General features: G+C 42.5%; 1 protein-coding gene across 1 annotated transcript in view; it reads right to left on the reverse strand.

The window, feature by feature from the left end:
* Window positions 1-27,467, reverse strand: part of LOC133360681 (mucin-5AC-like) — a 35,739-nt gene that overhangs the window by 6,148 nt on the left and 2,124 nt on the right. The window contains exons 5-30 of the mRNA XM_061579472.1: window positions 27,063-27,218; window positions 26,616-26,774; window positions 25,565-25,996; window positions 24,161-24,229; window positions 23,612-24,043; window positions 23,409-23,477; window positions 22,427-22,585; window positions 20,589-20,744; window positions 19,937-20,095; window positions 19,439-19,594; window positions 19,000-19,155; window positions 18,568-18,723; window positions 18,120-18,278; window positions 17,203-17,535; window positions 16,965-17,048; window positions 16,533-16,688; window positions 16,154-16,246; window positions 14,567-14,722; window positions 14,118-14,276; window positions 9,236-9,391; window positions 5,449-5,604; window positions 5,002-5,160; window positions 3,415-3,570; window positions 2,535-2,693; window positions 948-1,103; window positions 70-225 (exon numbers count right to left, since the gene is read on the reverse strand). Of these exons, the coding sequence (XP_061435456.1) occupies window positions 70-225; window positions 948-1,103; window positions 2,535-2,693; window positions 3,415-3,570; window positions 5,002-5,160; window positions 5,449-5,604; window positions 9,236-9,391; window positions 14,118-14,276; window positions 14,567-14,722; window positions 16,154-16,246; window positions 16,533-16,688; window positions 16,965-17,048; window positions 17,203-17,535; window positions 18,120-18,278; window positions 18,568-18,723; window positions 19,000-19,155; window positions 19,439-19,594; window positions 19,937-20,095; window positions 20,589-20,744; window positions 22,427-22,585; window positions 23,409-23,477; window positions 23,612-24,043; window positions 24,161-24,229; window positions 25,565-25,996; window positions 26,616-26,774; window positions 27,063-27,218 (4,497 nt within the window). The remainder of the gene's footprint in view (window positions 1-69; window positions 226-947; window positions 1,104-2,534; window positions 2,694-3,414; window positions 3,571-5,001; window positions 5,161-5,448; window positions 5,605-9,235; window positions 9,392-14,117; window positions 14,277-14,566; window positions 14,723-16,153; window positions 16,247-16,532; window positions 16,689-16,964; window positions 17,049-17,202; window positions 17,536-18,119; window positions 18,279-18,567; window positions 18,724-18,999; window positions 19,156-19,438; window positions 19,595-19,936; window positions 20,096-20,588; window positions 20,745-22,426; window positions 22,586-23,408; window positions 23,478-23,611; window positions 24,044-24,160; window positions 24,230-25,564; window positions 25,997-26,615; window positions 26,775-27,062; window positions 27,219-27,467) is intronic.

Genomic DNA, 27,467 nt, shown 5'->3' on the forward strand with positions numbered 1-27,467 from the left:
GCATTGTATGATTTGATCCTAATTATTATACAGCCGGTATATATATAAAATATTGCAAAATGAACACACCTGGCCCTTCTGGGGGTGATGGTTCTGGCTCCTTGTTGCTGGCGGTTGGAGGTGCGGGTGACTTCTCCTTCGATGCAGTTGGTTCTTGAGGAGGAGCGCCACTCTCTTCTGGAGCTGCCTTTGTTGGCTTTTCCTCAACCGGGGGTTTCGGTGTCACTTTGAAAGAAAATCAAGATACAGATGTTGAAAGAATGTACATTTAAAAGACGTGGGAAGATGGACACACAGTAGAATAAATGCGTTTAGCATTCAGCCCTCTGCCGCCTATAACTTGCAGTTTATAACTCACATTGTGGACGTGGTCACCCGTTCATGCCATTCAGTTACAAACATACTTCGTCTCTGAGATCTAAAAATGTAGTTGCATTTTGCGTGATTTGATTATGAGCATTATGTATCACGTGTTTTTATATTCTTAGAACATGGACACACCTGGCCCTTCTGGCTTTGAGGGTTCTGGCTCCTTGATGCCAGAGGTTGGAGGTGCGGGTGTCTTGTCCTTCGGTGCAGTTGGTTCTTGAGGAGGAGCGCCACTCTCTTCAGGAGCTGGCTTTGTTGGCTTTTCCTCAACGGGGGGTTTTGGTGTCACTTTGAAAGAAAGTCAAGGGATGGATGTTGATAGAATGTAGATTGTTTAGACGTGGGAGCATGGACATACTGAACAATAAAGGTGCGTGGCATTCTGCCCTCTCCAGCCACATTGTAAAAAAATTGCCTTAGATATTTGTTACACAAGTAGTCACCAATCCAAACCTCATCCAGGTGCAAGTTTAATTCGATTATGAGATCTAACATATTAAGTCGCATTGTATGATTTGATCCTAATTATTATACAGCCGGTATATATAAATATATAAAATCTTGCAAAATGAACACACCTGGCCCTTCTGGGGGTGATGGTTCTGGCTCCTTGTTGCTGGAGGTTGGAGGTGCGGGTGACTTCTCCTTCGATGCAGTTGGTTCTTGAGGAGGAGCGCCACTCTCTTCTGGAGCTGCCTTTGTTGGCTTTTCCTCAACCGGGGGTTTTTGTGTCACTTTGAAAGAAAATCAAGATACAAATGTTGAAAGAATGTACATTTAAAAGACGTGGGAAGATGGACACACATTAGAATGAATGCGTTTAGCATTCAGCCCTCTGCCGCCTATAACTTGCAGTTTATAACTCACGTTGTGGACGTGGTCACCCGTTCATGCCATTCAGTTACAAACATACTTCGTCTCTGAGATCTAAAAATGTAGTTGCATTTTGCGTGATTTGATTATGAGCATTATATATCATGTGTTTTTATATTCTTAGAACATGGACACACCTGGCCCTTCTGGCTTTGAGGGTTCTGGCTCCTTGATGCCAGAGGTTGGAGGTGCGGGTGTCTTGTCCTTCGATGCAGTTGGTTCTGGAGGAAGAGTGCAAAACTCACTGATTGGCTGTGCCAGGTGGTGGTGCATTTACATACACATTCACCTGATATAACCCAAAAAAACACAATTATGAATGATGTCATTTAATATATTATCGATGTGATTTTGCAACTAATTCCAGAATGGTACCTGGGCTTGCTTTAGATGGAATTGGTGCAGGGGGTCCACCTGCTCTGGAGCAGCAGAATCTGACCTTGTAGTTGTAACATGGAAGTCCTCCTTGATCCTCATTTACACATTTCAGTCCTTCATTCTTGTCACAAGTTATTGTCTGGCCCAATTCCTCCCATGGGGTATTAGGGAATCTCTCTGCTTTGCATTCAATGTTTTGCACTGGTGAGTCAGGCAGACAAACCACTTTCCCTGAGGCTATAACCTTCTGGTAAGATTCCTCATCTCCGCCATTTTCTTCATCAGGATATTGCTCATCATACCAGTCAGACCAGCCTGGAGTACAGTCTTCTGCAAAGATACATTCTTAATCAGTCTTCAAACGGTTACTATATATCAACTCCATTTCTACAAAGTAATGTTCTGACAGCTATAAAATGCATGATACCTATGAATGCACGCTGGCTACGAATGTACAGTAAAACATGTATTTACGTACAGCAAGTATACAGTGAGTCTTTATCATGAATGGACTGAACATAGAGCTACGTAAATTTTTGTTGAGTATCAACCCGAAAGCCTGGTGAGCTGCCATACCCCTTCTGTTAGCACCAAATACATTTACGAAGTCACGGTCGCTCAATTACTCTGACATAGGCTGACCTACTGCTCCGTAAATTCCTCCTATTCTGCTACCAATCCAGCCTAGAGTCTGTTAGTCATACCCTGTTCCAGTAAATGAGCCAAGTTTGGGACCGGAAGACTGTAAAGCAGGACAAAAGCCCACATTTTAAATGCTGCAGGACACTAGGATAGCCTTTTTGTCACCGGGAATGTCCTGGCACAACCAGAACATATGGTTGCTTTCACTGAACATATGATTGCTTGCAATATATTATCCACATGTGATGTTGCAACTATTTCCACCATTGTACCTGGGCCTGGAGTTGGGGGTGATGGTTCTGGCTCCTTGCTACTGGAGGTTGGAGGTGGGGGTGTCTTGTCCTTCGATGCAGTTGGTTCTTGAGGAGGAGCGCCACTCTCTTCAGGAGCTGGCTTTGTTGGCTTTTCCTCAACCGGGGGTTTCGGTGTCACTTTGAAAGAAAATCAAGATACAGATGTTGAAAGAATGTACATTTAAAAGACGTGGGAAGATGGACACACATTAGAATAAATGCGTTTAGCATTCAACCCTCTGCCACCTATAACTTGCAGTTTATAACTCAAGTTGTGGACGTGGTCACCCGTTCATGCCATTCAGTTACAAACATACTTCGTCTCTGAGATCTAAAAATGTAGTTGCATTTTGCGTGATTTGATTATGAGCATTATATATCATGTGTTTTTTATATTCTTGGAACATGGACACACCTGGCCCTTCTGGCTTTGAGGGTTCTGGCTCCTTGATGCCAGAGGTTGGAGGTGCGGGTGTCTTGTCCTTCGATGCAGTTGGTTCTTGAGGAGGAGCGCCACTCTCTTCAGGAGCTGGCTTTGTTGGCTTTTCCTCAACGGGGGGTTTTGGTGTCACTTTGAAAGAAAGTCAAGGGATGGATTTTGACAGAATGTAGATTGTTTAGACGTGGGAGCATGGACATACAGAACAATAAAGGTGCGTGGCATTCTGCCCTCTCCAGCCACATTGTAAAAAAATTGGCTATGATATCTGTTACACAAGTAGTCACCAATTCAAACCTCATCCAGGTGCAAGTTTAATTCGATTATGAGATCTAACATAATAAGTCGCATTGTATGATTTGATCCTAATTATTATACAACCGGTATATATATATATAAAATCTTGCAAAATGAACACACCTGGCCCTTCTGGGGGTGATGGTTCTGGCTCCTTGTTGCTGGAGGTTGGAGGTGCGGGTGACTTCTCCTTCGATGCAGTTGGTTCTTGAGGAGGAGCGCCACTCTCTTCTGGAGCTGCCTTTGTTGGCTTTTCCTCAACCGGGGGTTTTGGTGTCACTTTGAAAGAAAATCAAGATACAGATGTTGAAATAATGTACATTTAAAAGACGTGGGAAGATGGACACACATTAGAATGAATGCGTTTAGCATTCAGCCCTCTGCCGCCTATAACTTGCAGTTTATAACTCACGTTGTGGACGTGGTCACCCGTTCATGCCATTCAGTTACAAACATACTTCGTCTCTGAGATCTAAAAATGTAGTTGCATTTTGCGTGATTTGATTATGAGCATTATATATCATGTGTTTTTATATTCTTAGAACATGGACACACCTGGCCCTTCTGGCTTTGAGGGTTCTGGCTCCTTGATGCCAGAGGTTGGAGGTGCGGGTGTCTTGTCCTTCGATGCAGTTGGTTCTGGAGGAAGAGTGCAAAACTCACTGATTGGCTGTGCCAGGTGGTGGTGCATTTACATACACATTCACCTGATATAACCCAAAAAAACACAATTATGAATGATGGCATTTAATATATTATCGATGTGATTTTGCAACTAATTCCAGAATGGTACCTGGGCTTGCTTTAGATGGAATTGGTGCAGGGGGTCCACCTGCTCTGGAGCAGCAGAATCTGACCTTGTAGTTGTAACATGGAAGTCCTCCTTGATCCTCATTTACACATTTCAGTCCTTCATTCTTGTCACAAGTTATTGTCTGGCCCAATTCCTCCCATGGGGTATTAGGGAATCTCTCTGCTTTGCATTCAATGTTTTGCACTGGTGAGTCAGGCAGACAAACCACTTTCCCTGAGGCTATAACCTTCTGGAAAGATTCCTCATCTCCGCCATTTTCTTCATCAGGATATTGCTCATCGTACCAGTCAGACCAGCCTGGAGTACAGTCTTCTGCAAAGATACATTCTTAATCAGTCTTCAAACTGTTACTATATATCAACTCCATTTCTACAAAGTAATGTTCTGACAGCTATAAAATGCATGATACCTATGAATGCACGCTGGCTACGAGTGTACAGTAAAACATGTATTTACGTACAGCAAGTAAACAGTGAGTCTTTATCATGAATGGACTGAACAAAGAGCTACTTAAATTTTTGTTGAGTATCAACCCGAAAGCCTGGTGAGCTGCCTTACCCCTTCTGTTAGCACCAAATACATTTACGAAGTCACGGTCACTCAATTACTCTGACACAGGCTGACCTACTGCTCCGTAAATTCCTCCTATTCTTTTACCAATCCAGCCTAGAGTCTGTTAGTCATACCCTGTTCCAGTAAATGAGCCAAGTTTGGGACCGGAAGACTGTAAAGCAGGACAAAAGCCCAAATTTAAAATGCTTCAGGACACTAGGATAGCCTTTTTGTCACCGGGAATGTCCTGGCACAACCAGAACATATGGTTGCTTTGACTGAACATATGATTGCTTGCAATATCTTATCCACATGTGATGTTGCAACTATTTCCACCATTGTACCTGGGCCTGGAGTTGGGGGTGATGGTTCTGGCTCCTTGCTACTGGAGGTTGGAGGTGGGGGTGTCTTTTCCTTCGATGCAGTTGGTTCTTGAGGAGGAGCGCCACTCTCTTCAGGAGCTGGCTTTGTTGGCTTTTCCTCAACGGGGGGTTTTGGTGTCACTTTGAAAGAAAGTCAAGGGATGGATTTTGACAGAATGTAGATTGTTTAGACGTGGGAGCATGGACATACAGAACAATAAAGGTGCGTGGCATTCTGCCCTCTCCAGCCACATTGTAAAAAAATTGCCTATGATATCTGTTACACAAGTAGTCACCAATTCAAACCTCATCCAGGTGCAAGTTTAATTCGATTATGAGATCTAACATAATAAGTCGCATTGTATGATTTGATCCTAATTATTATACAACCGGTATATATATATATAAAATCTTGCAAAATGAACACACCTGGCCCTTCTGGGGGTGATGGTTCTGGCTCCTTGTTGCTGGAGGTTGGAGGTGCGGGTGACTTCTCCTTCGATGCAGTTGGTTCTTGAGGAGGAGCGCCACTCTCTTCTGGAGCTGCCTTTGTTGGCTTTTCCTCAACCGGGGGTTTTGGTGTCACTTTGAAAGAAAATCAAGAAACAGATGTTGAAATAATGTACATTTAAAAGACGTGGGAAGATGGACACACATTAGAATGAATGCGTTTAGCATTCAGCCCTCTGCCGCCTATAACTTGCAGTTTATAACTCACGTTGTGGACGTGGTCACCCGTTCATGCCATTCAGTTACAAACATACTTCGTCTCTGAGATCTAAAAATGTAGTTGCATTTTGCGTGATTTGATTATGAGCATTATATATCATGTGTTTTTATATTCTTAGAACATGGACACACCTGTCCCTTCTGGCTTTGAGGGTTCTGGCTCCTTGATGCCAGAGGTTGGAGGTGCGGGTGTCTTGTCCTTCGATGCAGTTGGTTCTGGAGGAAGAGTGCAAAACTCACTGATTGGCTGTGCCAGGTGGTGGTGCATTTACATACACATTCACCTGATATAACCCAAAAAAACACAATTATGAATGATGGCATTTAATATATTATCGATGTGATTTTGCAACTAATTCCAGAATGGTACCTGGGCTTGCTTTAGATGGAATTGGTGCAGGGGGTCCACCTGCTCTGGAGCAGCAGAATCTGACCTTGTAGTTGTAACATGGAAGTCCTCCTTGATCCTCATTTACACATTTCAGTCCTTCATTCTTGTCACAAGTTATTGTCTGGCCCAATTCCTCCCATGGGGTATTAGGGAATCTCTCTGCTTTGCATTCAATGTTTTGCACTGGTGAGTCAGGCAGACAAACCACTTTCCCTGAGGCTATAACCTTCTGGAAAGATTCCTCATCTCCGCCATTTTCTTCATCAGGATATTGCTCATCGTACCAGTCAGACCAGCCTGGAGTACAGTCTTCTGCAAAGATACATTCTTAATCAGTCTTCAAACTGTTACTATATATCAACTCCATTTCTACAAAGTAATGTTCTGACAGCTATAAAATGCATGATACCTATGAATGCACGCTGGCTACGAGTGTACAGTAAAACATGTATTTACGTACAGCAAGTAAACAGTGAGTCTTTATCATGAATGGACTGAACAAAGAGCTACTTAAATTTTTGTTGAGTATCAACCCGAAAGCCTGGTGAGCTGCCTTACCCCTTCTGTTAGCACCAAATACATTTACGAAGTCACGGTCACTCAATTACTCTGACACAGGCTGACCTACTGCTCCGTAAATTCCTCCTATTCTTTTACCAATCCAGCCTAGAGTCTGTTAGTCATACCCTGTTCCAGTAAATGAGCCAAGTTTGGGACCGGAAGACTGTAAAGCAGGACAAAAGCCCAAATTTAAAATGCTTCAGGACACTAGGATAGCCTTTTTGTCACCGGGAATGTCCTGGCACAACCAGAACATATGGTTGCTTTGACTGAACATATGATTGCTTGCAATATCTTATCCACATGTGATGTTGCAACTATTTCCACCATTGTACCTGGGCCTGGAGTTGGGGGTGATGGTTCTGGCTCCTTGCTACTGGAGGTTGGAGGTGGGGGTGTCTTTTCCTTCGATGCAGTTGGTTCTTGAGGAGGAGCGCCACTCTCTTCAGGAGCTGGCTTTGTTGGCTTTTCCTCAACGGGGGGTTTTGGTGTCACTTTGAAAGAAAAAGTCAAGGGTTGGATGTTGACAGAATGTAGATTGTTTAGACGTGGGAGCATGGACATACAGAACAATAAAGGTGCGTGGCATTCTGCCCTCTCCAGCCACATTGTAACAAAAATTGCCTATGATATCTGTTACACAAGTAGTCACCAATCCAAACCTCATCCAGGTGCAAGTTTAATTCGATTATGAAATCTAACATATTAAGTCGCATTGTATGATTTGATCCTAATTATTATACAGCCGGTATATATATATAAAATCTTGCAAAATGAACACACCTGGCCCTTCTGGGGGTGATGGTTCTGGCTCCTTGTTGCTGGAGGTTGGAGGTGCGGGTGACTTCTCTTTCGATGCCGTTGGTTCTTGAGGAGGAGCGCCACTCTCTTCTGGAGCTGCCTTTGTTGGCTTTTCCTCAACCGGGGGTTTCGGTGTCACTTTGAAAGAAAATGAAGATACAGATGTTGAAAGAATGTACATTTAAAAGACGTGGGAAGATGCACACACAGTAGAATAAATGCGTTTAGCATTCAACCCTCTGCCGCCTATAACTAGCAGTTTATAACTCACGTTGTGGACGTGGTCACCCGTTCATGCCATTCAGTTACAAACATACTTCGTCTCTGAGATCTAAAAATGTAGTTGCATTTTGCGTGATTTGATTATGAGCATTATATATAATGTGTTTTTATATTCTTAGAACATGGACACACCTGGCCCTTCTGGCTTTGAGGGTTCTGGCTCCTTGATGCCAGAGGTTGGAGGTGCGGGTGTCTTTTCCTTCGATGCAGTTGGTTCTTGAGGAGGAGCGCCACTCTCTTCAGGAGCTGGCTTTGTTGGCTTTTCCTCAACGGGGGGTTTTGGTGTCACTTTGAAAGAAAGTCAAGGGATGGATGTTGACAGAATGTAGATTGTTTAGACGTGGGAGCATGGACATACAGAACAATAAAGGTGCGTGGCATTCTGCCCTCTCCAGCCACATTGTAAAAAAATTGTCTATGATATCTGTTACACAAGTAGTCACCAATCCAAACCTCATCCAGGTGCAAGTTTAATTCGATTATGAGATCTAAAATAATAAGTCGCATTGTATGATTTGATCCTAATTATTATACAGCCGGTATATATATATGTAAAATCTTGCAAAATGAACACACCTGGCCCTTCTGGGGGTGATGGTTCTGGCTCCTTGTTGCTGGAGGTTGGAAGTGCGGGTGACTTCTCCTTCGATGCAGTTGGTTCTTGAGGAGGAGCGCCACTCTCTTCTGGAGCTGCCTTTGTTGGCATTTCCTCAACCGGGGGTTTCGGTGTCACTTTGAAAGAAAATCAAGATACAGATGTTGAAAGAATGTACATTTAAAAGACGTGGGAAGATGGACACACATTAGAATGAATGCGTTTAGCATTCAGCCCTCTGCCGCCTATAACTTGCAGTTTATAACTCAAGTTGTGGACGTGGTCACACGTTCATGCCATTCAGTTACAAACATACTTCGTCTCTGAGATCTAAAAATGTAGTTGCATTTTGCGTGATTTGATTATGAGCATTATATAACATGTGTTTTTATATTCTTAGAACATGGACACACCTGGCCCTTCTGGCTTTGAGGGTTCTGGCTCCTTGATGCCAGAGGTTGGAGGTGCGGGTGTCTTGTCCTTCGATGCAGTTGGTTCTTGAGGAGGAGCGCCACTCTCTTCAGGAGCTGGCTTTGTTGGCTTTTCCTCAACGGGTGGTTTTGGTGTCACTTTGAAAGAAAGTCAAGGGATGGATTTTGACAGAATGTAGATTGTTTAGACGTGGGAGCATGGACATACAGAACAATAAAGGTGCGTGGCATTCTGCCCTCTCCAGCCACATTGTAAAAAAATTGCCTATGATATCTGTTACACAAGTAGTCACCAATTCAAACCTCATCCAGGTGCAAGTTTAATTCGATTATGAGATCTAACATAATAAGTCGCATTGTATGATTTGATCCTAATTATTATACAACCGGTATATATATATATAAAATCTTGCAAAATGAACACACCTGGCCCTTCTGGGGGTGATGGTTCTGGCTCCTTGTTGCTGGAGGTTGGAGGTGCGGGTGACTTCTCCTTCGATGCAGTTGGTTCTTGAGGAGGAGCGCCACTCTCTTCTGGAGCTGCCTTTGTTGGCTTTTCCTCAACCGGGGGTTTTGGTGTCACTTTGAAAGAAAATCAAGATACAGATGTTGAAATAATGTACATTTAAAAGACGTGGGAAGATGGACACACATTAGAATGAATGCGTTTAGCATTCAGCCCTCTGCCGCCTATAACTTGCAGTTTATAACTCACGTTGTGGACGTGGTCACCCGTTCATGCCATTCAGTTACAAACATACTTCGTCTCTGAGATCTAAAAATGTAGTTGCATTTTGCGTGATTTGATTATGAGCATTATATATCATGTGTTTTTATATTCTTAGAACATGGACACACCTGGCCCTTCTGGCTTTGAGGGTTCTGGCTCCTTGATGCCAGAGGTTGGAGGTGCGGGTGTCTTGTCCTTCGATGCAGTTGGTTCTGGAGGAAGAGTGCAAAACTCACTGATTGGCTGTGCCAGGTGGTGGTGCATTTACATACACATTCACCTGATATAACCCAAAAAAACACAATTATGAATGATGGCATTTAATATATTATCGATGTGATTTTGCAACTAATTCCAGAATGGTACCTGGGCTTGCTTTAGATGGAATTGGTGCAGGGGGTCCACCTGCTCTGGAGCAGCAGAATCTGACCTTGTAGTTGTAACATGGAAGTCCTCCTTGATCCTCATTTACACATTTCAGTCCTTCATTCTTGTCACAAGTTATTGTCTGGCCCAATTCCTCCCATGGGGTATTAGGGAATCTCTCTGCTTTGCATTCAATGTTTTGCACTGGTGAGTCAGGCAGACAAACCACTTTCCCTGAGGCTATAACCTTCTGGAAAGATTCCTCATCTCCGCCATTTTCTTCATCAGGATATTGCTCATCGTACCAGTCAGACCAGCCTGGAGTACAGTCTTCTGCAAAGATACATTCTTAATCAGTCTTCAAACTGTTACTATATATCAACTCCATTTCTACAAAGTAATGTTCTGACAGCTATAAAATGCATGATACCTATGAATGCACGCTGGCTACGAGTGTACAGTAAAACATGTATTTACGTACAGCAAGTAAACAGTGAGTCTTTATCATGAATGGACTGAACAAAGAGCTACTTAAATTTTTGTTGAGTATCAACCCGAAAGCCTGGTGAGCTGCCTTACCCCTTCTGTTAGCACCAAATACATTTACGAAGTCACGGTCACTCAATTACTCTGACACAGGCTGACCTACTGCTCCGTAAATTCCTCCTATTCTTTTACCAATCCAGCCTAGAGTCTGTTAGTCATACCCTGTTCCAGTAAATGAGCCAAGTTTGGGACCGGAAGACTGTAAAGCAGGACAAAAGCCCAAATTTAAAATGCTTCAGGACACTAGGATAGCCTTTTTGTCACCGGGAATGTCCTGGCACAACCAGAACATATGGTTGCTTTGACTGAACATATGATTGCTTGCAATATCTTATCCACATGTGATGTTGCAACTATTTCCACCATTGTACCTGGGCCTGGAGTTGGGGGTGATGGTTCTGGCTCCTTGCTACTGGAGGTTGGAGGTGGGGGTGTCTTTTCCTTCGATGCAGTTGGTTCTTGAGGAGGAGCGCCACTCTCTTCAGGAGCTGGCTTTGTTGGCTTTTCCTCAACGGGGGGTTTTGGTGTCACTTTGAAAGAAAAAGTCAAGGGTTGGATGTTGACAGAATGTAGATTGTTTAGACGTGGGAGCATGGACATACAGAACAATAAAGGTGCGTGGCATTCTGCCCTCTCCAGCCACATTGTAACAAAAATTGCCTTTGATATCTGTTACACAAGTAGTCACCAATCCAAACCTCATCCAGGTGCAAGTTTAATTCGATTATGAAATCTAACATATTAAGTCGCATTGTATGATTTGATCCTAATTATTATACAGCCGGTATATATATATAAAATCTTGCAAAATGAACACACCTGGCCCTTCTGGGGGTGATGGTTCTGGCTCCTTGTTGCTGGAGGTTGGAGGTGCGGGTGACTTCTCTTTCGATGCCGTTGGTTCTTGAGGAGGAGCGCCACTCTCTTCTGGAGCTGCCTTTGTTGGCTTTTCCTCAACCGGGGGTTTCGGTGTCACTTTGAAAGAAAATGAAGATACAGATGTTGAAAGAATGTACATTTAAAAGACGTGGGAAGATGCACACACAGTAGAATAAATGCGTTTAGCATTCAACCCTCTGCCGCCTATAACTAGCAGTTTATAACTCACGTTGTGGACGTGGTCACCCGTTCATGCCATTCAGTTACAAACATACTTCGTCTCTGAGATCTAAAAATGTAGTTGCATTTTGCGTGATTTGATTATGAGCATTATATATAATGTGTTTTTATATTCTTAGAACATGGACACACCTGGCCCTTCTGGCTTTGAGGGTTCTGGCTCCTTGATGCCAGAGGTTGGAGGTGCGGGTGTCTTGTCCTTCGATGCAGTTGGTTCTGGAGGAAGAGTGCAAACCTCACTGATTGGCTGTGCCAGGTGGTGGTGCATTCACATTCACATTCACCTGATATAACCCAAAAAACACAATTATGAATGATGGCATTTAATATATTATCGATGTGATTTTGCAACTAATTCCAAAATGGTACCTGGGCTTGCTTTAGATGGAATTGGTGCAGGGGGTCCACCTGCTCTGGAGCAGCAGAATCTGACCTTGTAGTTGTAACATGGCAGAAAGTCCTGATCGTTATTAGAGCATTTCAAGCCTGTGCTCTTGTCACAAGTGATTGTCTGGCCCAATTCCTCCCATGGAGTATTAGGGAATCTCTCTGCTTTGCAGTCAATTTTTTCCACTGATGAGTCAGGCAGACAGACCTCTCTCCCCGAGTCTATAACCTTTTGGTAGGATTCCTCATCTCCGCCATTTTCTTCATCAGGGTATTGATCATCATACCACTCAGACCAGCCTGAAGCACACTCGTCTGCAAACATATAACGTTAATCAGTGATAAAATTCCAGCAAATTTAGCAAAATATTTAAACCATATGTATGCATTCAAACAGGCCTCAAGATTATGTTACCCCACTCCTATTCTTACCTTGTTTGGTGGGTGTTTCATTTGGTTTCGTGGCCTCAATTTGTTGCTGTGTTGCTGGAACAATCCATTCTGCAAAAATATACGTGAATTATGATGTGTGTATCGCATAAATAATACACATCATCATTATCACTGAGTATTACATCTCCCAAAATAACTTTTTGATCGGACAGATAAGTAGTTTTGAGTTTGGTAACATTGAATCATAGGGACGAGTGGAATGTGGAACAATAACTTCAGAAAATTAGAATCTGGAACACTGTGTTAACATCAGAAATTGGGAAATTAGCCAGGTGTAATGTGTGTATTTAATACGTGGATACCTGTCGCATGATGTTTATCTATATAGCATGCGTACACGGGCAATGTATTTTACTTGATTTTTTTTACTTTTCAAACGTTCATTATTTAAACGTGTATTATAACCTATCATGTGATGTCACAAAACGTGTTTAAAGTAATTTTAAATGTTTTTGATCTCACGTGTTTCGAATATATTCATAAGTCAAATATTAGAAAAACTGTCAAAGCATTGTTATTTTTTCCCAAAGTATAGGTTTTCAATGTTGAGTAAAAGCTGTCTTTGATGCCAATAAAGATACAATACTTCTGATTGGTAGAATGTTTACAAGATGAAGGTCGGTAATGTTACTGACGTGATTTAATTTAACTAGCAGAGAATTGATGTTGTCCATGTCCCCATTGTCATAGTTACCTTCACCTATAGTCGTCTCTTTAGGCACTGGTGGGGACTTTGGTTTCCTTTTCGTTGTTTCCGGAGCAGCTGCTGTTGGTGGAATTTCAGGGGCCCCTTTGGTTGGGGCCTGAGTAATGGGTGGTGGCGGGAGGCCACCTGCTCTGGAGCAGCAGAATCTGACCTTGTAGTTGTAACATGGCAGTCCTCCTTGATCCTCACTCACACATTTCAGTCCGTTATTCTTGTCACAAGTGATTGTCTGGCCCAATTCCTGCCATGGGGTATTAGGGAATCTCTCTGCTTTGCATTCAATGTTTTGCACTGGTGAGTCAGGCAGACAAACCACTTTCCCTGAGGCTATAACCTTCTGGTAAGATTCCTCATCTCCGCCATTTTCTTCATCAGGATATTGCTCATCGTACCAGTCAGACCAGCCTGGAGTACAGTCTTCTGCAAAGATACATTCTTAATCAGTCTTCAAACGGTTACTATATATCAATTCCATTTCTACAAAGTAATGTTCTGACAGCTATAAAATGCATGATACCTATGAATGCACGCTGGCCACGAGTGTACAGTAAAACATGTATTTACGTACAGCAAGTATACAGTGAGTCTTTATCATGATTGGACTGTACTTAGAGCTACTGATTTTTCGTTGAGTATCAATCGAAAGCGTGGTGAGCTGCCATACACCTTCTGTTAGTACCAAATACATTTACGAAGTCACGGTCGCTCAATTACTCTGACACAGGCTGACCTACTGCTCCGTAAATTCCTCCTATTCTGCTACCAATCCAGCCTAGAGTCTGTTAGTCATACCCTGTTCCAGTAAATGAGCCAAGTTTGGGACGGAAGACTGTAAAGCAGGACAAAAGCCCAAATTTTAAATGCTTCAGGACACTAGGATAGCCTTTTTGTCACCGGGAATGTCCTGGCACAACCAGAACATATGGTTGCTTTGACTGAATATATGAGTGCCTGCAATATATTATCCACATGTGATGTTGCAACTACTTCCACCATTGTACCTGGGCCTGGAGTTGGGGGTGATGGTTCTGGCTCCTTGTTGCTGGAGGTTGGAGGTGGGGGTGTCTTGTCCTTCGATGCAGTTGGTTCTTGAGGAGGAGCGCCACTCTCTTCAGGAGCTGGCTTTGTTGGCTTTTCCTCAACGGGGGGTTTTTTTGTCACTTTGAAAGAAAGTCAAGGGATGGATGTTGACAGAATGTAGATTGTTTAGACGTGGGAGCATGGACATACAGAACAATAAAGGTGCGTGGCATTCTGCCCTCTCCAGCCACATTGTAAAAAAATTGCCTATGATATTTGTTACACAAGTAGTCACCAATCCAAACCTCATCCAGGTGCAAGTTTAATTCGATTATGAGATCTAACATAATAAGTCGCATTGTATGATTTGATCCTAATTATTATACAGCCGGTATATATATATATATAAAATCTTGCAAAATGAACACACCTGGCCCTTCTGGGGGTGATGGTTCTGGCTCCTTGTTGCCGGAGGTTGGAGGTGCGGGTGACTTCTCCTTCGATGCAGTTGGTTCTTGAGGAGGAGCGCCACTCTCTTCTGGAGCTGCCTTTGTTGGCTTTTCCTCAACCGGGGGTTTTGGTGTCACTTTGAAAGAAAATCAAGATACAGATGTTGAAAGAATGTACATTTAAAAGACGTGGGAAGATGAACACACATTAGAATGAATGCGTTTAGCATTCAGCCCTCTGCCGCCTATAACTTGCAGTTTATAACTCACGTTGTGGACGTGGTCACCCGTTCATGCCATTCAGTTACAAACATACTTCGTCTCTTAAAACTAAAAATGTAGTTGCATTTTGCGTGATTTAATTATGAGCATTATATATCATGTGTTTTTATATTCTTAGAACATGGACACACCTGGCCCTTCTGGCTTTGAGGGTTCTGGCTCCTTGATGCCAGAGGTTGGAGGTGCGGGTGTCTTGTCCTTCGATGCAGTTGGTTCTGGAGGAAGAGTGCAAACCTCACTGATTGGCTGTGCCAGGTGGTGGTGCATTTACATACACATTCACCTGATATAACCCAAAAAAACACAATTATGAATGATGGCATTTAATATATTATCGATGTGATTTTGCAACTAATTCCAGAATGGTACCTGGGCTTGCTTTAGATGGAATTGGTGCAGGGGGTCCACCTGCTCTGGAGCAGCAGAATCTGACCTTGTAGTTGTAACATGGAAGTCCTCCTTGATCCTCATTTACACATTTCAGTCCTTCATTCTTGTCACAAGTTATTGTCTGGCCCAATTCCTCCCATGGGGTATTAGGGAATCTCTCTGCTTTGCATTCAATGTTTTGCACTGGTGAGTCAGGCAGACAAACCACTTTCCCTGAGGCTATAACCTTCTGGTAAGATTCCTCATCTCCGCCATTTTCTTCATCAGGATATTGCTCATCGTACCAGTCAGACCAGCCTGGAGTACAGTCTTCTGCAAAGATACATTCTTAATCAGTCTTGAAACTGTTACTATATATCAACTCCATTTCTACAAGGTAATGTTCTGACAGCTATAAAATGCATGATACCTATGAATGCACGCTGGCTACGAGTGTACAGTAAAACATGTATTTACGTACAGCAAGTATACAGTGAGTCTTTATCATGAATGGACTGAACATAGAGCTACTTAAATTTTTGTTGAGTATCAATCCGAAAGCCTGGTGAGCTGCCATACCCCTTCTATTAGCACCAAATACATTTACGAAGTCACGGTCGCTCAATTACTATGACATAGGCTGACCTACTGCTCCGTAAATTCCTCCTATTCTGCTACCAATCCAGCCTAGAGTCTGTTAGTCATACCCTGTTCCAGTAAATGAGCCAAGTTTGAGACCGGAAGACTGTAAAGCAGGACAAAAGCCCACATTTTAAATGCTTCAGGGCATTAGGATAGCCTTTTTGTCACCGGGAATGTCCTGGCACAACCAGAACATATGGTTACTTTCACTGAACATATGATTGCTTGCAATATATTATCCAAATGTAATGTTGCAACTATTTCCACCATTGTACCTGGGCCTGGAGTTGGGGGTGATGGTTCTGGCTCCTTGCTGCTGGAGGTTGGAGGTGGGGGTGTCTTTTCCTCAACGGGGGGTTTTGGTGTCACTTTGAAAGAAAGTCAAGGGATGGATGTTGACAGAATGTAGATTGTTTAGACGTGGGAGCATGGACATACAGAACAATAAAGGTGCGTGGCATTCTGCCCTCTCCAGCCACATTGTAAAAAAATTGCCTATGATATCTGTTACACAAGTAGTCACCAATCCAAACCTCATCCAGGTGCAAGTTTAATTCGATTATGAGATCTAACATATTAAGTCGCATTGTATGATTTGATCCTAATTATTATACAGCCGGTATATATATATATAATCTTGCAAAATGAACACACCTGGCCCTTCTGGGGGTGATGGTTCTGGCTCCTTGTTGCTGGAGGTTGGAGGTGCGGGTGACTTCTCCTTCGATGCAGTTGGTTCTTGAGGAGGAGCGCCACTCTCTTCTGGAGCTGCCTTTGTTGGCTTTTCCTCAACCGGGGGTTTCGGTGTCACTTTGAAAGAAAATCAAGATACAGATGTTGAAAGAATGTACATTTAAAAGACGTGGGAAGATGGACACACATTAGAATGAATGCGTTTAGCATTCAGCCCTCTGCCGCCTATAACTTGCAGTTTATAACTCAAGTTGTGGACGTGGTCACCCGTTCATGCCAATCAGTTACAAACATACTTCGTCTCTGAGATCTAAAAATGTAGTTGCATTTTGCGTGATTTGATTATGAGCATTATATATCATGTGTTTTTATATTCTTAGAACATGGACACACCTGGCCCTTCTGGCTTTGAGGGTTCTGGCTCCTTGATGCCAGAGGTTGGAGGTGCGGGTGTCTTGTCCTTCGATGCAGTTGGTTCTGGAGGAAGAGTGCAAACCTCACTGATTGGCTGTAACAGGTGGTGGTGCATTTACATTCACATTCACCTGATATAACCCAAAAAAACACAATTATGAATGATGGCATTTAATATATTATCGATGTGATTTTGCAACGAATTCCAGAATGGTACCTGGGCTTGCTTTAGATGGAGTTGGTGCAGGGGGTCCACCTGCTCTGGAGCAGCAGAATCTGACCTTGTAGTTGTAACATGGAAGTCCTCCTTGATCCTCATTTACACATTTCAGTCCTTCATTCTTGTCACAAGTTATTGTCTGGCCCAATTCCTCCCATGGGGTATTAGGGAATCTCTCTGCTTTGCATTCAATGTTTTGCACTGGTGAGTCAGGCAGACAAACCACTTTCCCTGAGGCTATAACCTTCTGGTAAGATTCCTCATCTCCGCCATTTTCTTCATCAGGATATTGCTCATCGTACCAGTCAGACCAGCCTGGAGTACAGTCTTCTGCAAAGATACATTCTTAATCAGTCTTCAAACGGTTACTATATATCAACTCCATTTCTACAAAGTAATGTTCTGACAGCTATAAAATGCATGATACCTATGAATGCACGCTGGCTACGAATGTACAGTAAAACATGTATTTACGTACAGCAAGTATACAGTGAGTCTTTATCATGAATGGACTGAACATAGAGCTACTTAAATTTTTGTTGAATATCAACCCGAAAGCCTGGTGAGCTGCCATACCCCTTCTGTTAGCACCAAATACATTTACGAAGTCACGGTCGCTCAATTACTCTGACATAGGCTGACCTACTGCTCCGTAAATTCCTCCTATTCTGCTACCAATCCAGCCTAGAGTCTGTTAGTCATACCCTGTTCCAGTAAATGAGCCAAGTTTGGGACCAGAAGACTGTAAAGCAGGACAAAAGCCCACATTTTAAATGCTTCAGGACACTAGGATAGCCTTTTTGTCACCGGGAATGTCCTGGCACAACCAGAACATATGGTTACTTTCACTGAACATATGATTGCTTGCAATATATTATCCACATGTGATGTTGCAACCATTTCCACCATTGTACCTGGGCCTGGAGTTGGGGGTGATGGTTCTGGCTCCTTGCTACTGGAGGTTGGAGGTGGGGGTGTCTTGTCCTTCGATGCAGTTGGTTCTTGAGGAGGAGCGCCACTCTCTTCAGGAGCTGGCTTTGTTGGCTTTTCCTCAACGGGGGGTTTTGGTGTCACTTTGAAAGAAAGTCAAGGGATGGATGTTGACAAAATGTAGATTGTTTAGACTATGGGAGCATGGACATACAGAACAATAAAGGTGCATGGCATTCTGCCCTCTCCAGCCACATTGTAAAAAAAATGCCTATGATATCTGTTACACAAGTAGTCACCAATCCAAACCTCATCAAGGTGAAAATTTAATTCGATTATGAGATCTAACATATTAAGTCGCATTGTATGATTTGATCCTAATTATTATACAGCCGGTATATATATATATAAAATCTTGAAAAATGAACACACCTGGCCCTTCTGGGGGTGATGGTTCTGGCTCCTTGTTGCCGGAGGTTGGAGGTGTGGGTGTCTTGTCCTTCGGTGCAGTTGGTTCTTGAGGAGGAGCGCCACTCTCTTCTGGAGCTGCCTTTGTTGGCTTTTCCTCAACCGGGGGTTTCGGTGTCACTTTGAAAGAAAATCAAGATACAGATGTTGAAAGAATGTACATTTAAAAGACGTGGGAAGATGGACACACAGTATAATAAATGCGTTTAGCATTCAGCCCTCTGCCGCCTATAACTTGCAGTTTTTAACTCACGTTGTGGACGTGGTCACCCGTTCATGCCATTCAGTTACAAACATACTTCGTCTCTGAGATCTAAAAATGTAGTTGCATTATGCGTGATTTGATTATGAGCATTATATATCATGTGTTTTTATATTCTTAGAACATGGACATACCTGGCCCTTCTGGGGGTGATGGTTCTGGCTGCTTGTTGCTGGAGGTTGGAGGTGCGGGTGACTTCTCCTTCGATGCAGTTGGTTCTTGAGGAGGAGCGCCACTCTCTTCTGGAGCTGGCTTTGTTGGCTTTTCCTCAACCGGCGGTTTTGGTGTTACTTTGGAACAAAAGCAAGGGATTCGGTGTTAACAAAAGGTACATTCCATTGACATGGAAGCATGTAAGTACAGCAAAATAAAGGAATGTGGTATTCTATCCTCTGCAGACTAAAACATGCAGTCCATAACATATGTTACAGATATGGTCACCCATTCCTGCCAACCAGGTCAAGCCTATTTAGTTTCTGAGATCTGAGAAATGTATGTGCATTCTGTGCTAATTGATTGTAAGTATTTTACGGCTGGTATAAATATATATATAATCTAGCAACATTAACACACCTGGCCCTGATCGGGGTGATGGTTCTGTCTCCTTGTTGCTGGAGGTTGGAGGTGGGGGTGTCTTGTCCTTCGATCCAGTTGGCTCTGGAGGAGGAGGGCCACTCTCTTCTGGAGCTGGCTTTGTTGGCTTTTCCTCAACCGGGGGTTTGGGTGTCACTTTGAAAGAAAAGCAAGGGATGGATGTTGACAGAATTTAGATTGCTCATACATTTTCAGTTGAACCTTGTAAAATGTTGTAAGCAACCTTCAGTCGATACTTTCAATCTGCATTACAAATAATGTAATTGAAAGTTATACTAAATGTGAGGCAAGTATGGGACCAGTAGCCTCTAAAGCAGGACAAACTCACACTTTTACAATTCTTCAGGACCCTACGATGGCCTTTTGTAACCGGCAATGATTTGACCCTACCAGAGTATACGGTGGCTTGAATTGAACATATTATTCCATTTAATATATTATCCATATTTGAGTTTGCAACTAATTCCAATATGGTACCTGGGACTGGAGTTGGGGGTGAGGGTTCTGGCTCCTTGATGCCGGAGGTTGGAGGTGCGGGTGTCTTGTCCTTCGGTGCAGTTGGTTCTTGAGGAGGAGCGCCACTCTCTTCAGGAGCTGGCTTTGTTGGCTTTTCCTCAACAGGGGGTTTCGATGGCACTTTGAAAGAAAAGCAAAGGATGGATCTTAAGCGAATGCAGATTTCTTAAACATTCTTAGTTGAACCTTGTAAAATGTTGTAAGCAACCTGCAGACAATACTTTAATCTGGAATACGAATACGTTACTGGACAGTTATACTAAATAATGTACAGCTCTTTGCCAATACACTGCTCAATTAAATCCTCCCCATGGTGTCTGCGTTGGGGGGGTTATTTGACCATCCTTTATCATGCTCATTAGTGCGGGTTAGTGAACGTGGAATGGGGAGCATGGATGTACATCACAATAAAGAGGTGTGGCATTCTGCTCTGTGCAGTCCATATTGTAAATATTCAGCCTATGACATCTGTTACACAGATTGTCACTATTCAAAACCCATCCAGGCGCAAGTCTAATTCGATTCTGAGATCTAACAAATTAAGTCACATTGTTTGATTTGATCCTAAGCAGTATACTTCCTGTATATATATAATTTTACAAAATGAGCACACCTGGCCCTTCTGAGGGTGAGGGTTCTGGCTCCTTTATGCCGGAGGTTGAAGGTGGGGGTGTCTTGTCCTTCGGTGCAGTTGGTTCGTGAGGAGGAGCGCCACTCTCTTCTGGAGCTGGCTTTGTTGGCTTTTCCTCAACCGGCGGTTTCGGTGTTACTTTGGAAGAAAAGCCAGGGATTGGGTGTTGACAGAATGTACATTGCATTGACTTGGGAACATGTAAGTACAACAAAATAAAGGAATTTGTTATCCTGCCATCTGCAGCTGATAACATGCAGTCTATGTGTGGCACATTAGGAATGGATCACTCTTTTAATTATGTCCTTGTGAAGCAAGGGAGTACAGTGTGGTTCTGTGAAAGTCCTGATGTGCTGTGCAGTGCATCAATGCATGTGTGTACAGCAGCATGTGATGACTGAGTCGAGCCTGTAGGTGGCTGGCAGGGTTATTGAATGACCGCGCGGATATACCAGTCACATGGTTAATGGCGACTCGGGAGCAATGCTGGTCGTAACACACGTGCTGTTGCATTTTACAGGTAAAGGAGCCAAAGGTTGTTTTTGATCGTTATATAAATGTTCTAGACTTGTTATAGACTTTAAGCTTGGCTTTGAATTGTTCGTTTGTGATATATGCAATTAGAGGCGTTTTAGCACTGTGCACTGTAAAGGGATGATGCACTGTAATTACCTACTGTCATTGTAATTCTCTAACCCTAATACTGTTTAGTCTATAACCATGCCCATGTACCCAGAGTATGGCTACTTGCAATGCTATTGAGAATAGAACACATGTAAAGTAGTAAGCTGTACAATGGTGATATACAGTACGTATACTGTACACATACAGTACATATAATGGGTGTAAGATACCGATATAAGTGAATGGTATAGACATAAAGCTTAGGATTAAAGGAATATTCGAATAGTGATGTGCAAATGTGATTGTCAAAGACAAAGATGGTTTATCAGTAGTAGAATTGGGTTGAAGAGAAAACTGTTAATGAATAATCATGGTTAATGGCGACTCGGGAGCAATGCTGGTTGTAACATGTGCTGTTGCATTTTACAGAGTGACGGTGCTGTTCTTCACAATATTGCTATTAACCACAATAAATGTGCTTGCCCTCGATTTGGAGCACATGCCCACGTCCTTCATTTCGAGTGTGCTACATATGACACATCATACGAATGAGGTCACATTTTCCTACCATCCAGGGAAACCCTATTTTGTTTTTGAGATCTGAGAAATGTATGCACATTCTGCGCTATTTGATCAATAATATTAAACAGCTGGTATAAAGATATATTCATAAAAAACTAGCAACATTAACACACCTGAGAATACAACAAACTGTGTATATCATTACGCACATGAAGTATACAATGAGTATCTTCATCCCGAATTAATTGTACGAAACGCTTCAGAATGTTGTGGAGGATCAACGCTAAAGCACAGTGAGCTGCAAACCCCTTTTGTTAGCACCACCTACTTTTACGTAGTTATGCTGCCTGAATCATCAGCACTGCCCACATTGTTGGTAGTGTCACTATGAAACAGCCTGACCTACTGCTCGGTAAGTTACTTCTATTACGCTAAAAACCCAGCTTAGAGTCCGTTGGTCCCACCCTGTTCCAGTAAAATGAGCCAAGTATGGGACCAGAAGACTATAAAGAAGGGCAAAATGACACTTTTGCAATGCTTCAGGACCCTAGGACAGCCTTTTGTTACCGGCAACGACCTCACCCTACCAGAGCATATGGTTGCTTTCATTGAACATAGGATTGCATTTTATATATTTTCCATATGTGATTTTGCAACTAATTCCACCATGGTACCTGGGCCTGGACTTGGGGGTGATGGTTCTGGCTCCTTGTTGCCGGAGGTTGGAGGTGGGGGTGTCTTGTCCTTCGGTGCAGTTGATTCTTGAGGAGGAGCGCCACTCTCTTCAGGAGCTGGCTTTGTTGGCTTTTCCTCAACCGGGGGTTTAGGTGTCACTTTGAAATAAAATCAAGGGATGGATGTTAACAGAATGCAGATTGCTCATGCATTCTCAGTTTAACCACATAAAATGTCGTAAGCAACCTTCATACGATACTTTAAATTTGCATTATGAATGGGTTACTGGAAAGCAATACTAAATAATGTACATCCCTTTGCCAATACACTGCTTAATTGAAGCCTCCCCACTCTGTTTGAGTTGCGGGGGTTATTTGACCGTGCTTCATCATGCTCTTCAGTGCGAATTAGTGAATGTGGGATGGTGGAGCATTTACATACAGCACAATAAAGGGGATGTGGCATTCGGCTCTCTGCAGTCTATAACATGCAGTTTAAATATTCTTTGGATCTTTCGGTAAAGTCACGTAGATAGGTACAAATGAAAAAAAAATAGAAAATTATAATTACATAAAAATATTCGACCGGAAGACTTTAAAGCAGGAAAAAATCCCAATTTTGCCAATGCTTCCGCACACCAGAATAACTTTTTCTGAAACCAGGACTCCCCCCTGCCAAACCAGAACATTTGGTTCCTTTAACTGTATGATAGAATTCAACATTATCCCATCGTGATTCTGTAACAAATTCCACCATGATACCTGAGCCTGGGGTAGATGGTGGTTCTGGCTCATTCTTTATGTAAGTTGGAGGTGCGGTAAACATGGAAGTCTGCAGTGAGCAAATCTGTCAAATGCATTTTTTCTTCGAAATGTAAGAGATGTCCCATCATTTCCATTTCTATAATTGATATTATGGCCTTGTAAAAATATGGATATATGACGTTGGACTTTTAACACTGCAATCACATTCATGAATTACCGTTGGGTGTTGGTTTTTCAGATGGCTGTGGTGTCTTTCTTGAGGCTTGTGTCACTGAAACACTGCCGCCTGCATAAAAAACAATAGATCTCAAATTAATACCAAAGTAAACATTTGCTCATGCTAAAGGCTTTGAATTATATTTTTTTAAAACAATGTTTGGTCAGCATTAAATTCAACTTTGATCGCTATTCTTACTTTACCTTTAGCTGAAGTTGTTTCTTCAGGCACTGGTGGGGGCGCTGGTTTCCTTTTCGTTGTTTCTGGAGCCACTGCTGTCGTTGGTTTCTCAGGGGCCCCTTTGGTTGGGGCCTGAGTATTGGATGGTGGAGGGGGGCCACCTGATTTGGAGCAGCAGAATCTGATCTTATAGTTGTAACATGGCAAAAAGTCCTGATCGTTATTAGAGCATATCAAGCCTGTGCTCTGGTCACAAGTGATTATTTGCCCCAATTCCTCCCATGGGGTATTAGGGAATCTCTCTGCTTTGCAGTCAATTTTTTCCACTGATGAGTCAGGCAGACAGACCTCTCTCCCCGAGTCTATAATCTTTTGGTAGGATTCCTCATCTCCGCCATTTTCTTCATCAGGATATTGATCATCGTACCATTCAGACCAGCCTAAAGCACATTCGTCTGCAAACATATAACATTAATCAGTGATTAAATTCCAACAGATTTTGGCAAATATTTAAACCATATGTATGCATTAAAACAGGTCTCAAGACAATGTTACCACACTCCAATCCTTACCTTGATTGGTGGGTGTTTCATTTGGTTTTGTAGCCTCAATTTGTTGCCGTGTTACTGGAAGAATCCATTCTGCAAAGTAAAAAACGTGAATTATGGTGTGTATAGAATAAAGAAATGCACATCGTTATCACTGACTAGAATATGTCCCAAAATAATGTTTGTTAGGACAGGTAAGTAGTTTACAGTTTCAATTGATTCCAGTGAAGTGGACCCATCCAAATGTTGGGTCTGCAAATTGAAATGGATGGTTGCATCATTTGACCAAATGGCTGGCTTTTTACACCGTTTAAATTTTGTTTAAAACGTTCTAAAGATTGACTCATATGGACGAGTGGAATGGGGAACAATAACTTCAGAAAATTAGTATCTGGAGCACTGTGTTAACATCAGCAATTGGGAAATTAGCCAGGCGTAGTGTGTGTATTAAATAAGTCGATACCTGTACCATGATGTTTATCTACATAGCATGCGTACACGGGCAATGTATTTTACTTGATTTTGTTTACTTTTCAAACGTCCATTATTTAAAGGTGGATTATAACCGATCATGTGATGTCACAAAACGAGTTTAATGTAATTTTAAATGTCTTTTAACTCACCTGTTTCGAATATATTCGTAAGTCAAATATTACAAAAACTACCCAAGCATTATGCTTATATCCCAAACTATATGTTTTAAGTGTTGAGTAAAAACTGTTTTTGATGACAATAAAGATACAATACATCTGATTGGTAGAATGTTTACAAGGTGAAGGTCGGTAATGTTACTGACGTGATATATTTTAACTATAGTAATAGGTTTTTATCCTTTCAACTGGTACAAAAACTGACGCCTTTATACAAGACATCATTTTTGCAATAACCACAACACAAGCAGTCAAAATGCAAACAAAAAGAAACAACTCTGATAATGATAATGATATGCACTGTCCTTGAAGTTGATTGGTCCACACCCGAGACAGCTTTTTTAAAGCCTAGTTTCCATTGGTGTTGGACCAGATGACGCCAAAAGGCGTACATCTCAAAAACAGCGCACTATCAGAGTATTGAGAGCTCGGGGTAAGCATTTACACTGCACTGTTTTGAGTTGTACGCCTTTTAGCGTCATCTGGTCCAACACCAATGGAGACTAGGCTCTAAGAAAAGCTGTCTCGGGTGTGGACCAATCAACTTCAAGGACAGTGCATATCATTATCAGAGTTGTTTATTTTTGTTTGCATTTTGACTGCTTGTGTTGTGGTTATTGCAAACATGATGCCCTGTTTAAAGGTGTCAGTTTATGTACCAGTTGAAAGGATAAAAACCTATTACTATATTTTGCCACTGGTAAAAGTTGACTCATTGTGTAGTATATTTTAACTAGTAGAGAATTGATGTTGTTCATGTTCCAATTGTCATAGTTACCTTCACCTATAGTCGTCTCTTTAGGCACTGGTGGGGACTTTGGTTTCCTTTTCGTTGTTTCCGGAGCAGCTGCTGTTGGTGGATTCTCAGGGGCCCCTTTGGTTGGGGCCTGAGTAATGGGTGGTGGAGGGGGGCCACCTGCTCTGGAGCAGCAGAATCTGACCTTGTAGTTGTAACATGGCAGTCCTCCTTGATCCTCATTTACACATTTCAGTCCTTCATTCCTGTCACAAGTGATTGTCTGGCCCAATTCCTGCCATGGGGTATTAGGGAATCTCTCTGCTTTGCATTCAATGTTTTGCACTGGTGAGTCAGGCAGACAAACCACTTTTCCTGAGGCTATGACCTTCTGGTAAGATTCCTCATCTCCGCCATTTTCTTCATCAGGATATTGCTCATCGTACCAGTCAGACCAGCCTGGAGTACAGTCTTCTGCAAAGATACATTCTTAATCAGTCTTCAAACGATTACGATATATATGTCAACTACTTGTTCTCCAAAGTATTGTTCTTAAAGCTATGAAATCTATAAAAACTGAATGCTCCATTGCTATGAGTGTACAACAAACTTTCTATATCATTATGCACAGGAACTATACAATGAGTCTCTTCATCCTGAATTTAACGTACGTATAGCTTCAGAATGTTGTGGAGGCTAAAAGCTAAATAACAGTTAGCTGTCAACCCCTTCTGTTAGCATCACCTACTTTTACGTAGTTATGCTGCCTTAATCACCATCACTGCCCACATTTAAGAAGTGTCACTCTGAAACAGGCTGACCGACTGCTTGGTAAGTTACTCCTACTCCACTACCAACTCAGCTTAGAGTCCGTAAGTCCCACCCTGTTCCAGTAAAATGAGGCAAGTATGGGACCAGAAGCCTCTAAAGCAGGACAAAATCACACTTTTACAATTCTTCGGGACCCTACGATGGCCTTTTGTAACCGGCAATGTTTTGACCCTACCAGAGCATACGGTGGCTTGAATTGAACATATGATTCCATTAAATATATTATCCATATTTGATTTTGCAACTAATTCCAATATGGTACCTGGGCCTGGAGTTGGAGGTGATGGTTCTGGCTCCTTGATGCCAGAGGTTGGAGGTGGGGGTGTCTTGTCCTTCGGTGCAGTTGGTTCTTGAGGAGGAGCGCCACTCTCTTCTGGAGCTGGCTTTGTTGGCTTTTCCTCAACCGGGGGTTTCGGTGTTACTTTGGAAGAAAAGCCAAGGATTGGTTTTGACAGAATGTACATTGCATTGAGTTGGGAACATGTAAGTACAGCAAAATAAAGAATGTGGTATCCTGCCATCTACAAGGAATAACATGCAATCTATAATACATGTTATGTAGTTGGTCAATCATTCCTGACTTCCAGGGCAAACCTATGTCCTTTCTGAGATCTGAGAAATGTATGCGCATTCTGCGCTATTTGATTGTAAGTATTATATGGTCGGTATAAACATTTATACATTAAAAAAACTTGCAAACGTAACACACCTGGCCCTTCGGGGGATGTCGGTTCTGGCTCCTCTTTGCCGGAGGTTGGAGGTGGGGGTGTCTTGTCCTTCGGTGCAGTTGGTTCTTGAGGAGGAGCGCCACTCTCTTCTGGAGCTGGCTTTGTTGGCTTTTCCTCAACCGGGGGTTTGGGTGTCACTTTGAAAGAAAAGCAAGGGATGAGTATTGACAGAAGGTATATTGCATTTACTGGGGAGCATGTAATTACTGCAAAAGGAAGGAATTTGGTATCCTGCCCTCTGCAGCCTAAAACATGCAGTCTATGACAAATCATACGAATGTGGTCACATTTTCCTACCATCCAGGGCAACCCGATTTTCTTTCTGAGATCTGAAAAATGTATGCACATTCTGCGCTATTTGATCAATAGTATTATACAGCTGGTAT

The sequence above is a fragment of the Lethenteron reissneri genome, chromosome 69 (genome assembly GCF_015708825.2).
Source record: "Lethenteron reissneri isolate LAM-NWPU_2019-01 chromosome 69, ASM1570882v1, whole genome shotgun sequence".
NCBI lineage: Eukaryota > Metazoa > Chordata > Hyperoartia > Petromyzontiformes > Petromyzontidae > Lethenteron > Lethenteron reissneri.